Source organism: Ambystoma mexicanum, chromosome 6p, assembly GCF_040938575.1.
Source record: "Ambystoma mexicanum isolate Mex_15411 chromosome 6p, UKY_AmexF1_1, whole genome shotgun sequence".
Classification (NCBI taxonomy): Eukaryota; Metazoa; Chordata; class Amphibia; order Caudata; family Ambystomatidae; genus Ambystoma; species Ambystoma mexicanum.
Genome location: NC_090935.1, coordinates 1,482,203,515 through 1,482,218,274, shown reverse-complemented (window position 1 = coordinate 1,482,218,274; position 14,760 = coordinate 1,482,203,515). Strand labels below are relative to the sequence as shown.

The 14,760-nt window shown below is 42.7% G+C and overlaps 1 protein-coding gene across 1 annotated transcript in view; it reads right to left on the bottom strand.

Annotated features, from left to right (window-relative positions):
- The window catches only part of LOC138511072 (uncharacterized), a 1,092,277-nt gene extending 1,080,738 nt beyond the window's left edge, over positions 1-11,539 (bottom strand). Inside the window, exon 1 of the mRNA XM_069626571.1 lies at positions 11,202-11,539. Coding sequence (XP_069482672.1) covers positions 11,202-11,451 — 250 coding nt within the window. The 5' untranslated portion in view covers positions 11,452-11,539. The remainder of the gene's footprint in view (positions 1-11,201) is intronic.
- Between the last annotated feature and the right edge of the window lie 3,221 nt (positions 11,540-14,760).

The following is a 14,760-nucleotide window of genomic DNA, read 5'->3' as shown; positions in this document are numbered from 1 at the left end:
AATTGGTGCACAATGTAAGATTTTGGCGGAATGATAAATATGTTAAAATCAAAACTCCAGAGATGGTAGCATTTCAATCCTGGGAACTGTAAGTTTAGCTGATTCCAAATTTGGATACCTGTGTAAAGTTCAAAGAGCGGAATTACATGTGCCCGGGCAAACCATTAGTTCCTGATGTGACAGATGCTATTTCCGGGTTGAAACTAGATCCTGTGGTTCGGGGGGGATGTGAAGTGGTCATTAGTAATCCTGGGATTGAGGAACAGGCCCAAGCTAAATTAATTAAAGACAAATGGTTGGTAAGCACCTCTATGACAAATTATGCAGTCACTCAACTGACTCAGGTCTTTTATTGTGAAACAATTGAAACATAGTGTATTCTACATATCTGTTCCAAAGGATATGGTGGTATCAATAGGGGGATTGACTCTGTTTCATGCTGATGATGGTTTATGGTAGGGGAGGTGGAGAATATTGAGTTCTTCCGGAAAAACACATTCCCTATTGATCCGGATATAGAATTTTTATTGAATCACAAAAAGGGGCATACCGTTAAGATGTATAAATAAATATACAATATCACTGACCTGGCTAGAGAGAGGTATTGTGATTCTGGCAATTTCAATTGTTTTGATGGTGGGACGGCTCGATGTCCTCACCATTAAGATGAGGATGTTGATTCTAATTCTGACAACAATAGGGAAGGAGAGATGCCCTGTGATGCATGCATTCTGAAAAGGTTGTTTTGTTTCTACTGCAGTGATATCCCAGGTGATCCCAGCAGGAGAAAAATAAGGGATATCTAGGAGAGGAGATGTATAGGAAGAGATCCTGGAGATGTTGGGATACTGTATAGGCAGTAATCTAAATAATGCACATTAATCATGTTTTAAAATTATCCACTTCAGGGTGAATAGATCATCTGTCCAGTTTGCACTGAATACATTTATTAACCCAAATTAACCAACTAACACTTCCCATTAACTGTTAATTGACCTTTAACAAAGCAGTGTAAAACGCTTCAGGTGAAATGTCAAAGTAATGTGCCATTTTACAGTACAATTATAACGTGCAGGCAGTTTGCTGGCTGTGACTTCATCGCGCAAATTGTGAAGGAAAATATGTGCTCTGGTGAAAAGTCTCATTGTACCAAAGGAAATGATTGTTGCACATTTTTTTTTTATGAAGCTATGCTTCCAGAGAGATCATCTTGGATGATGTGTATACGTCAGTATAAAGGGCAGGTTTTGTGAGATTGACAGGGTTACGGTATAAATTTAGCTGACTGAAGGGAAGGAGGCAGATGTGGTTCAGAGAAGGAAGGCAAAGCAGCAGGCAGTGTGCAGAATCGTGCAGTGCAAGACTTTCCATGAAGCTGAGGCCCTGAGCTGTTCTTCATGGGTGGTGAAGCTGTGCTGAATTTGCGATCCTCCCGTGTGCTGATAATCCGATTCAATGTGGGGTTTCCCATCACAACAGTGCTGAAGTCTCGTACACTGAAAGTGAGTAATTGGTAAAATTGAGGCGCATGTACAGATAACTGTATTTATCTTTACAGTCAGTCAGTCAGGATTAAGTGGTCACTTTGTGAACAGTATTTTTGTTAGAATTTGCTGAAGTGTAGACGGAAAAAGGAAAGTTAGCATGCTGTCATGCTTTTGTTTTTGTCTCTTCTCTTAGACTATATATTTTGCCAATTGCCTCTGGATCCATGGTCTGGGTCAAATATGAAATGCAAATGTTGTGTTATGAACACAAGCTGGTCATGTAATCTAATATAGAGGTGATATTTTGTATTAATGTTTATACCGCATAACCTGTTTTCAAACAATAGTGCATATAAAAAAGGCATTTTTGAAACTCAATCATTGGGGTTGTGTTTTTCTGTGTCTAAGTGAATTCAATGACAAAGAGGGTGTGACATTATAGAGAAGAGCCTCAGGGTGTAAAAAGCGGTAACATCTTTTTACCACGGGTGGTATAACAGGAGGCAAAATGTGGCACTCTTAGCAAGTAAATTATAAGCGTAGGGTGCATGTATGTTACTGGTGAATCTTTCATGACAGTAGTCCAGTCTCGTATATAAATGACTGGAATGACAGCACTGTAGAGTTTTCACGGTATGCAGCCCATTATTCTGTATTTAGAGTTGACCCTTAATAGATTACAGGTGTTAGAGGGGAGCCCTGTCATGCTATATAGAGTAATGTCATAATAACGCTAGTCCATTTTACCACTATTTTACTACAGTACTAAAACACCAACAATGTGGGTATAACCCTCTGACAAAATCTCTCACAGGCCCTTTGTGCCACCTTTAAGCCAAATCTATTCCATTGGAGAAGAGATGGAAGATGGGACGTGAGAAGAGGCACAGAGCCTGTTGGTGTTGTATGTTTATTTACCCACTCCCTCACCACCCACTTCCTTGCAAATCCTTACAGTAATTTCCTCCTACTACCTGGCACTTCCTGCCCAAACACACCCTCCTGTGATCTCTAACCAGCTCCATGATATATCACATCACGTGTTGGTTGTATAGGGCCTATCATTATTATTTTAACAGTCTTCTGAGATTTAACGGTTTTATTGACCCTGAAAATGAGCTAATGGTGTAATGAAAAATGTCTCTGGATTAAATGGATGAGGTCTGGAGGGATTTCATTGACCATTTCGAAATAATCTGTTTCCAAAAACAATGGCATGAAGTCATTACTCAAACACAGCTACCAGAATGTCCTTATCCTGATCAATTAAGGTGCGAGGAGGTGGCCAATCAGAGGCCTTACAATTTGGATTCACATTTGTTTGGATGTATCTGTACCCCTATTAGACAGTGGTTGCTCAGAGCTGATGTGTTTGAAGATTAGCCAGCATAATTAAATTTGTATGCCTTTTTTTAATGTATATGTTGATCAGTAGGAGGACCTCGTACTGGTCCACCTCTAGAGGTGACAGATTAGATGTTCATTGACTTTTGGGTCTCCGAATCATCTTGGCAGCAGAGCTTCATGATCGTTGCAAGTGATATGAATGCCGCGTTTTCAGCCCCTTCTGGAGAATGAGGGCCATTTTGAGGAGCAGAACCAGGTTTGCAATATACTGTACTTGAATACAGCCTTTCCTGGTCACCAACACCCCGATGCCCTGAGTTTAGCCACAGTTTTTAATAAGATGGGTCTGAGGACAGCAAATGGCTGACTTACAGAAACTTGTCCTGCAGCGCCAACTTTCAAGAATGGGACAATTGAACATATCTAGATTCCTTTTTACTTGATGTGTTGGGTGTGAGCAGCTGCCACTAAGTTCAAGTTAATCCCTCAATTAGAGCACTATCATGACCCTGTCACCTTAGACGAGACCAATGATAATGCATCAAATGTCCTTAATTGGAACACAGAGGTTTCCCTATGTAACTCTAGAAGATGGGTAAAATGGTCCCACCTAAATTAGAATACTTGCCTTTCTGCATTTTATGGTAATCTTGTCCCTGTCTCCAATCAGTTTCAAGAGACTGTGTCAACTTCCATTGTAAATGTGGAAGCAACTTACAGGGGCTCAATTAAAGTAACTAGCCAAGTGATTCCCCCAAATTGACAAAGCGTGCAGGCGAGCTAAGGCTGATTTTATTTGTGTCCTGAAACCTCAAAAGCATGAAAATATGGACATAATTGTTTGACTACATTCCAGAAACCTCAAAAGCATGAAAATATGGACATAATTGTTTGACTACATTCCAAAACCAAAATCTGTTTAAAGCAAAAGAAAAGTTAGGTTGAGGATACAATTTGGCATCTACTTGCGGGTGCAATCCCCAAATAGAACCAAGAGTCCTCCTTGAACAATTAATGTCTGGGGGTGATCATCCTGAATTGCATATTGACGATTCCAGATTCAATTTGGCTTAACTATTTTGGGCATATCTAGAAACGCAGTCATGCGAATGCTGTGTATAGTTCTAGCAGCCTTCGCCAGTCATTAGAACCAACTGTCCTTTTGGTCTTAACAGAAGCAGAGAATACATTGGCCTAGCACCTGGTAATGATCAGCTACCGGTAGACTGGTTTAAAAACACACCTGATATTTAGATACCCTTTATCGTTTCTTAATAAAAATGAATGTCAATTAAAGCATTACATCTAGTTAGAGAATAGCAGAGATTTTCACCCATATATCAAAAAGGAGTTAGAAATAGGAGAGAGAATAATCAAATAATCTGTCTCACTGATAATATGTGTAAGAACTACGGGAAAGTTCTGCTGGGTCAGCTTGAAGAATGGATAGAAGACAATAATGTGATTACAGACCTACACGAAGGCTTTGGGGGGGGGGGGCTCGGGCATCATGTAGCAGGCCTTTCTGCTACTCACTGTTAACCGGAAGTTCATTTTACAAAAGCAGCAGCCATTTAGTATTCATTGATTTTAGACCTGCGTTTGACAAAGTGCAGTTATAGCCCTGTAAAGTGGCAACAGAGCTAGGGTTGTTGAAGCCACGGTTTCCAAAACACTTGACGTGGGAGTCCCACAAGGCTCTGCGTTAGCCGCCACTACTGTATGTTAATGATTTGGCCTTCAAAACACAAGAAAAAGTGAAACTTGGCCGTATTGTATACACGGATTATACTGCAATTATCTCAAAGACACAATTAGGCATAAGGAAAAATGCAAATGTTTTACAAACGTTTTGCAATAATAATGGTCGATTTGGGAATACAACCAAAACGGTGGTAATGATTTTCCATCCAGCCTGACATAAGAGTCAAGTTACATTTCATGCATAAAACCATACGCCAGGTTGAAATTGTTTTATAAACACATTTTTTAGGAACAGGGCCAGGGGTGTTGCTAGGTCTGGAAAAGATCCGGGACTTTGCTAATATCGGGACTGTCGGGGCTCGGGGCTAGCTAGCCTTTTGGTTGTAGCCCCTGAGCTTCTATCCAGGGCTACTACCAAAAGACCCCGGGCTATAGCCCCCTCAGCCACCAGCTAGCAACGCCTCTGAACAGGACCTTAACACACAACAGGTCGGGCGTGGTGCAATTGGTTTCTTCCTTTGCTCAGGGAAAAACCATCTCTGCAGTCGAAGCCTGTTTTGTGAAGCAACTATTGCAGACCCTTACAGTCCCCCTGTTTATGGAGTTAGAACCATGCTGTATTAATTATAATGCAAAATTGGAACTAGCCCTTCTTTTCTTACTACTTGATAAAACTAGTGTCTCTGGTTTAAGAACACTCGCGGAGAAGCTGTAAATGCCCATGAATGCTTTGACCTGGAAAGGTTTGCCCATGTTAAAGCAATGTTACCTTCAATTAATTCTGCCCATTTGATAAATAAGGACCTAATAATGACAGATCGATTGATTAAAGAAGTTAAAGGGGCATATCTTGCGTGGATCCAAGGCGACATGTTACCTGCTGGAATAAGACATTCTTTGACTACAATTTAGAAAGCAAAGCGTTCTTCAGACCAGAAAAATACTGGACGTGATGTGTCCTATAAAGGGCACCCATTGTGTTAATTAGGACGAGACTGTCGTCCACTTCATCTTGCTCTTCTCAATGCACAGAAAGATTGGAAATGGGTGGATCCCTTGTTTGAAAGGTTGTAGAAGTAGAAGCCCATCTAAAGCCTTGGCTCGCCTGCAGCCCACTTTGGCCCCGATTCATGGAATAGCCTGCGCAGTAAAAAGGTACTTAGCGCAACAAACCGCACATGAAACCTCCTCCGTAGATTCATGGAATCGACTGCGGAGGGCTTTTTCGTACTGTGCGGGGACTTCGTGCAGGCTCGCACACCTTTGCGAGCAGACGAGTGCCTTGGGTGAGACACCATGCAGAGCGTGGGCATGGCCAGCGCAGGGACCAGAGTAGGGGAATGTTAGCGAGAATTCTCACTCAAGTGCTAAATTCCTTCTACATTAGAGCCCTCCAGCTCTTTTGCTATATTTTAGGACTTTGAACTTTTCATTTTCAATGTGTTTTACTTTTGTGTTCTTTGGTTATGGAGTTTTAAGACAACTCCATAGGCATCATCTTTTTCTGTGTGTCACGCAGCACCTTCAGTGCAGTGTCACAGGGATGTATTTCAGACTTCCCAAGGTTTAAATACCTTCTCTGGGACTGACTACTGTCTCCCAGAGCATGTTAAGTTAAATTGACTTAACTAGTCTCTTTAAATGTACAGACCCAGCACACACTATCTTCCTATAGAGTGCTGGAGGGGTTGCCTAGCATCCCCTGAGTCAGAACACTCATGTAACAGACAGATGTTACCCTTTCTGACTTTAAATGGCTGGTGGCAGTGGTTTAGATCAAACTACCATGATTTTTCCCGACTGCGAACAACGGTAGCTAAAAATCGGCTAAGCCATGTTTTTCAATATGGCGCCCAAGACCTATCTGTAAAAACAGACTACGGTCAACTTTTTTCAAAATTTCTTTTAGGAAAGGTCCTTCTTGTGTTTGTCTCTGTGCGCCAAATCAGGTTTGGCCCCTTTGTTCGTTGACCTTTGGCCGGCTTCAGTGCTGAAGCCCTCCTCTGGCGCCTGAGTGTCTGGGGTGGACAGGATGTGAGGGAGGTGCCCAAAACTCCCTATGCTTAGTCTCCTAGGAGACCTGAATGCACTTTGGCGTGATTGGCCGGCTGGCTGTCCATCAAGGACAGCCACCTTGCTGTGTGAGTGACAACCAGGCTGGAATGAATGGGGGAAAACTGTTTAAAAGCAGGTCTCTGGGACTTGGAAAGCAGAGTCGACCACTGGAACGAAAGAACCGAAGACGAGCTGAAGGAAGAGGACTGCTGCAACTCCTGGACGACCGGTGAAGCCCTGCTGCAGGTCCGAATTGCCTGAAACTCCACAGACAGAGAAGCCCTTCAAGGTTAACTTCTTCCCTTGAGTTTGGTGGGAACAACCAACTCGCAAGCCACCTGGACACCGTCCCCATCCTGGTCGAATTTACTTCAGAGTGCTGTTGAAAACCAGATAGCCAGGGGGAAGAAAACCAGCTGGTGGACTTTAAGGCACTCACACCTTAAACTGATGTTTTGCCAAGCTTGTGCCTTCTTCCCATGGCAGTGCAGGGCCTCCCGATGTCCTCCTTCTTGTCCCCACGACTGAAGCTCAGGAACAGCGAGATCTGCTCGAACTGCCAGGAACAACTGCCTCAGCTACAGCTCATCTTCACTTTAAAGGTACTTTGCAAACGCGGTCCGGAAATCTTTTCGGACGCGGTGAAAGTTTGTGAAAACTTTCCCGACTTCGAAGGCTTGTCCTTTCCTAAACATTTGGCTAACTTTTCGCCTGACCAAATTCTTCTAAGATCCGTGGCAAAGACTTAACTGTTTACTACCAGAACTGTGCTATCCTATTTAAAGACTCTGAACCATTGACTTTGGCCCAGGCCTATGAACTGAATTGCTAGTTGTAGTTTACTGAAACCCTTTGCCCTGCCTATAAAAGTATTCGTGCTGTTGATTCTTATAACCTTGTCTTTTTTCCCCTTTTTAAAGTATCTGAAGTGCCATATTGCTCCCAGTTCAGGCTCGTACCAAAGGTGAAATTGTACTGACACTTGTCGTCTTAATTGCATGTAGTGTTCCCCAAGGGTACTGCAGGAAGACCAAGGGAACATTTGGGTGTTCTGAGGGACGGCCCGCAGGCAGTCCATCGCACGCCCACAAATACAAACAAACCAGCATATTCATGGATCTGACCACGCAACTTCTTGTCAGGGAAATGCCTATGCAAAGTTGTCGATCTATCCACCACCCAGAGGCAGGCGTACAAACACTTGTGCATAGGAATCATCGCACAGAGGCAGTATCGCATGTTGGATTTGGGGGGTGCGTGCACACAGTCATGATTTCCGATCATACTTAGGGAAGCACGTACGCAGTAGCAGGCTGCAGGCATGGTTTATTTATGTAGGTTCGCACACAGTTTTAACCGGAGCTCAAATCAATTTACGGAAAATGGTACCCATGTTGTCGGGGTGCAAGTAACTGTTACGGTGGACCATATGCAGTGTCGCCGGGGTGCTGGCTTGGTTGTGGGGGATCCCACACAGTGTTACAAGGGTGCATGTGCTAGCCCCGAGGAGTCAGTTGGGTAGGTGTATGTGGCTGATTTTTTCTATGCGTGGGGTGGCGTGTCAGGGGCGTTCCAGCTGGGACTTGCTTATCGGGTTACTCTGCGGGATCAATTCCATTAATACGCAGAGCGTGCAGAAAAATGTGTGCGTGCAAGCTCGCACAGGGTCATTCTCGGCGTACAGTCTTTGCAGGATCTATGCATACTTTTCCACGAATCAGGCCCTTTATCGATGTCTGAAATATTTGCAATCTCAAATGTTGTCGTTCTAGTTTGGAAAGCAAGGTACAAATATCTGGATTCTTTTGTGTGAATAGAGATCCTTTATGACTTGGGGTAAGTCTGTGAGGCATGTAATTATTATTATATAGTGTATTATACCTGTGCCTGTACACTGATTTGCACGTGGGATGACTTAGCGCCCGACTCATGGACTTCTTTGCATGGTTCAAAGTGATTTTGCACTGCTGAAAAGTGACTTTGCACTGCCGACACAAACCCTGATTCATGGAACTGTGCACAGTGTATTTTAGCAGTGCATAGTCAGTGCAAAGTCATTTTGTACTGTAAAAATGACTTTGTGCTGACTTTGCATTGACTGCAACTGCAAAACTACACTTGCACAGTTCCATGAATCAGGGTTTGTGTCGGCAGTGCAAAGTCCATTTTCAGCAGTGCTAAATCAGATTGAACCATACAAAAAATTCAATTAATTGGGCACTTAATCTAGTATTTTGATACCATTGTGATCTAGTTTTTGCTATTGTCATGTTGGCTCTCTTCTGTGTGGTGATTTCAATTCTAACTAGGTATATTCTGCACTTTTATAGCACTCATTTGTGCATTCGATTTTTATGATTGTATTTTATGATATTCGCTGTATGTGTTTAGATTTGATGGATTAGCCCAAAAAAGCTTGACTACAGCGACATGATGTAAAGCAACATGTGTCTCCTCACATCTGTTGCTCACACTGAAGTCTTGCTAAAACAAGCTTGGTCACGCAAATATGTTTGGCTTGTGTATTAGTATTACATAGGCATATGCACTCACAACTTTTGTCAGCTAATACCATCTTGTGGCCAGGTAGTACCATGGTGGCATTGGCTGGCAAACTGTTGGCTTTATAAATGCATGTTGAAAATGTAGCTGTGTAGGGGTATCTGTAGCCCTGTAGTGAATTTGTACTGTGGGAGCCCTGTGGGAGGCCTGCTGGTATGTGGGACACATAGACTCGAGGAAGCATGTATATTAAGCTGCAGTGCATTCTGGGATAAGTAGTCTGATGTGGTTATCTGCACTATGAGAAGCAAATTGTCTTCGGAGAGCTGTAGTTCTCTGCTATGAGAGTATGCTGGCTTCTATCGTGCGAGAGAGGATTCTTTCTGGGCTATGCAGCCTGTGGAGTTTACACATGTGAAGGCAAATGTGGTATGTAAAATTCATCAACCTATGTTGAATGAGGCAGGGTGAATCCCTGTGGTGACTTTCATAACGAGACAGACATGCAGTCGTAGCTCACCATCCGTACAGAGTGATACAGAGGGCAGGTTTGAACTTCTGCATTGAAGGAGAACAGTGCATTCTGGGAACTGTGGTCATGTGTTGCCTGTGCACTTTGTAAAAAGAACAAGCACTCTGACATGTTTGGGTACATCAGCATATGTTGGCACAACTCACCATGTTAAGGGAGTATCTGGGCTGATAAACTACTCTTGAAGCTTTTCATTTCCATATATACTGGCTGTGATACAGAAGATTTGCACCTGGAAAAGGCAGATTAACCAATCACAATCCACCTTTCCCAGGCGCGATTGTGCATTCACTGCCCGCACTGTTGCTGCGAAAAAAATGTTATTAAAAATGGCCGATGTCATAAAAAAGGAAAAGGGTCTAGGTCCCTTTTCGGATGACGGCAGCCATTTTGGAACTTCTTTTCTATGGACACCCCCATCCAAAAGGGACAGTCGCTTCTATTGTAATGGCGGGGGCCATTTCTTTGACATTTTTTTTTATCTGACGGGAGAGGTGCTTGAGCTCACTGTTAAAGACCATGTCCCCCCCACCCCCACAGCCGGGGCGTGAAAACTACATTTTCAGTGGAATCCCTACTTGTGCAACCACCTTTTCAGCTACATTTTTCAAGACACCCATGTGCCACAGTTTAGGAAATTCCTTAAGGCCTGGCTATTCAATCCATATCGATGAAGTTTCCAAATAAATGTGTATCTCTGTCTATGACTTTTGCCTCTCTCCGCCAGGGGTGTTGCTAGGTCTGGAAAAGATCTAGGGCTACGCCAATGTCGGGACTGTCAGGGCTAGGTTGCCTTTTGCTTACATCCCCTGAGCTTCTATCAGGGGCTACAACCAAAAGACCCAGTCCTATAGCCCCCTTATCCCCCGCCGACGTCTCTCCACCGCACCACCTGTTGTCTTGTGGTCGCCTTATGACAACCTTTAGAGCTATTAGTAATTTACTTTATGGCATGAGCTATACAAGTAAATACATATAATAAATGTGAGGGCAAGGCTGTATTTGGCATTTAAGCTGCCAATGGGTACGTGTTGGCTATACCTGGCACAAAAGCTTAGCATTGGCTGAATGCAGATGGGTGCATCTGGCTGTACCAGCACAAAGAAGACCTCATCTGTCATACGTTGGCAGCACTTGTACATGCGAGGCTATCCCTGGGCTTAGGAGGCTTCGCTTGGGCATATAAAATAAAGTGTCATTACAGAAAGTCAGCACTTTTGGCTTTGCCAATGCTTGTTTCTCTTTCCTGCCTTCTAATGAGCACCCAGATCAAAACGTTTCAAATGCTTTCGGTTTCAGTTTTAGATTATTTCGCTTTAGAAACATTGTTCTATACATGCCTAGACGGCGCCTCAATCGTACAAGATCAGTATGCATTCAATTAAATGAACTATAGTTGGCATATTCATTCGGGCTAAGGACATATTACAATAAAACCAACAAGTCGCTCTCCACTGTGGACTCTGTAAAGCTGAATTCTGAAGAGCGAGGTAAAGGATGGGGAGCCGTGACGCAATCGGGCGTAGCCCCACATGCTAACTCCAGTGTCCTGCCAAAAAGTGCGCATCTCTTACCCGTGCCCCGGCGGCCTGGTGCTGGTCGATTTGGCCTTGAACAGACGTCACTGGAGGGCCCTTCGAATACATCATCTCTATCTAACTCCATACGCTCTAAATCCAATGCATCGATTGCCTCAAATTCATTCATTGTTTGATCGGAGAACTGCTGTACATAAGTCGGTGTATCGTTCAATAATTCCACTGGTGAATCGTCATCTGGATCTTCCAGGATTGTTTCGTCCAATGATACTTCTGAATCTGCCATTGTTTTTTCTGTCTCTTCGACTACGCCTTTCCTGAGAGAGTAAGAGTTAATGCTCCGACTTTTAGGTACTTGTCTCCCATGCAGTAACTCCTTTGCGAGTTATTCTGAAAAAAAAGGCTGGTCAGGGCTTCATCACAATGCTCCTCCGGATGAGGTCATTGTATTTCTGGGCCTGCCAGGGTGTGTGCACTGGTGGTGATGGGCGAAGCGTAAACACTTCATTACGTGGCATTTCAGATGCGCCTCTCTCTTCTATTGCCGACGCCCTGTAAGGAAGTGCTCAGAAGAACCCATCTCACATAGCTGCCACCTCCGGACAAGCCTGGCTTTTCCCAGTGCATGCTGGGACTTGTACTTTCGTTTTCCCATTATATAAATATGGGCCTACAAGGCTCAGCCTGCAACGGGGAAAACAGGATTGCCTCGAGGTGTCACGTGTGAATCGGGGCAACTAAGCTGCTGTGTGCTCACCTGTGGCAAGGGGCTATAGTTTCTCAGTACTCTCAGGATCATCCCATGCTCTTCGGTGTAATGCTGAGTGATGAGCGTGTCTCCTGCAGGTATATATTGAGAATTGTTTGCATTGTTTGGCTAAATGAAAATGTCTGTCCTGGTGGTTTTCCCACAGATGCAAACCCGGCAAAATCTGACTGAAACGTGTAATTTCCCTCTCCCGGCTCTCGATGGCCACGGGAGCAATGAAAGGAGTTCTCGAGCCCAAATAATGTCTCTGTCTATTGCAGATAGTTCAAGTGTTCGGACATTAAAGGCCACTTCACGACTTTTCATAGAAAGGCCACAATCGGTACATTCTTGAGGACTTTTTCCTGAATATTCAGGCCTGATTCTCATCCTGGTGTTAAGTACCGAAAAGGTCGTTAAACGGGTTAACGACCTTACCTTTTGGGTACTTAAGACCTATTCTGAAGGTGGCGCATTCTTCTGAAGTCGGAAGGAATGCGCCACTTTCGGAATACATGTGGCGGTTTCTAGGATGGGTTGGAAACCAACCTAGCAACCAACACATGCGTAATCTGGATTTTTGGAAGGGTATTCTTGTGGCACTCCTCCAGTTTAAAGTGTGCGCTAAAATAGCGCACATATACAGTACCATTTTGGTGCTGTTAGACTGGAGGAGTGCCACAAGAAGCCTTGTTTGGTGTATATGAAAGTGTTCATATACACCACAGGGGTGTATTCATATACACTATCATTTACACCAAGTGTTGTAGCTTTGAGGAACCTTTTGGTGATATCTTATTATTTGTACCTTCGCGACCTGATTTGGTAGCTGCTTAGAAATCCTTAGGGTTGAACAACGTGTTAGTTAATCTTTTTGTCGCATAAGTGTAGGTCACTACGGAGACAATGAATCCCTCTACTCTGTACGTAAAACACAAACAGACTGGGGTGTGCCTGCACTTTTTTGCGCCAAGGTAAATTGTTTCTTAAGTTTCACTGTACCCGTTCTTCTGATCAATTAAGTTCCAAGTCATATGCGTGTTCACAGAATTTCTCTTTTTATTTTTGTTTTTTTGAGTTTTCAGCCCTTCCTGGATGACATGTTTCGGCTTTTAGACATTGCCTTTTTCAAATCCGGGCTGATACAGTTTTGCAAATCAAAGGAAAACAAAAAGAAGGACATAGAAACACATTTATAACACATATGTGTATACATGTCTAAGTATGTATCAAACACATGTGACTTCTTTGTGCAAGACCACATACCCTGTTGTATTTATCCAAATATATCACCTCATGCATTCTAATACACCTATTGTGATTGTTTGAAAACACCTCCGGGAGCAGTGGGTTGAGGGAAGGGGGTGAGGTACAAGAATAATGATACTCGGTTATCACCCTTTTTTTATTAAAAAATTTGGCTGTACTAGCTTTCGTTGGCCAGTTATTTCTATGGTTCAGAGAATGAATATTACTTTCATATATAGAGTCTTACCCTTAATATGCGTTGGGCTTCCGAAATTAGTTTTATTTTTATTCCCGTCTTGTGTGGAAATCTACATTTCAAGGGCTCAATCCCTCCTATACAAAAGAAATAAGCACACACATCACTTTCAAAAAAATGACCATTTTGCTTTCCTTCAGAAATTAGAAATTGTCTTAACTCATGGTTTTGGCGCATAGATATATGCTAGTAAGATTCTTGAAACATTCTCTCACACAGTATGATCCTATCACGGTTTAGTTGACCCTATTGTCTACTAGACGCATGTAAATAGTCTTACAGTTTACTCATGCCGGTTTCTCAAGTTCACATGTTTCTAAAACACATGTTTATTCAGCTTTTAGTATTTATAGTTCATATGGGGTTCTTATAGTGACACAATCCAGTGCGTGCCCTGAGCATACGGTGGGCTTCCCTCCCCGATCTAGGGCTTACCTGAAAAGTCTGTTCTTGTTTCTGCCTCAAGCGTCGGATAGCCATCGGCTCCGGGCTTGTTGTGTATTCTTAAACGTGCGGTGTACCTAAGTCTGTCGTCTCTTTTCATCAGTATGCCAAAAGTGGTGGCCATGTTTTGGGATCGTTTCCCATATCTTTCTTTTAGTTAGATCACTTTTGCCCAATCCGTATATTATTTTTGGGCAGACTATTGATTAATCCTAAAATCCTGTGGTTAATACTTGCAGTTGGTATTTTTGAACATAAATGTTTTCAATTTATATGAACGAAGCGCCATTTCATGATTTTTAAAATTAGATCAGTTTTCCTGAAACGTTGTCATACCTGCTCGAAAAAGGTTTGTATGTTCGAGACAATTATAATTTGTTTATATATACCAAATGCGACATGCCCTGAGTGCTATAAGTAAAACCATATCTTCAAAAAGTTGTCATGTATCCCAGAAAAAGTTTGTCTTCTTTGCTGAGTATACAAAAGAGAGGTGTGAAGGATTCTGGTTACTGGAGTTTATTTATATATCACACCTTCTCTATTTAAGTATTTAAGTTTGTGTTGGCCCCTGAGGGAATGTATTGTGCCTACTCGTGTTTGTTGACATTACATACATACAATACAGATAATTAAGTTCTTACACTGTATGTCTGTTGCCAAAACAGTCTTGAAAGTATGTCACAGAGCAACAAGAATTGTCTTATACAAAATAAAGTGTGAAAAATTATAAATAATGTTGTTTTTTGCAAGATCTCCTCTACATACGTTCGTGTTGGGGACTCCCCTGTCTTAATATATGATACATTATTTTTCAGATAAGTCTCAATTAGCATTTCAGAATAAGATGCAGACAAAAATATACATTACGAGACATGAAACTGATACCTCTAATGTTT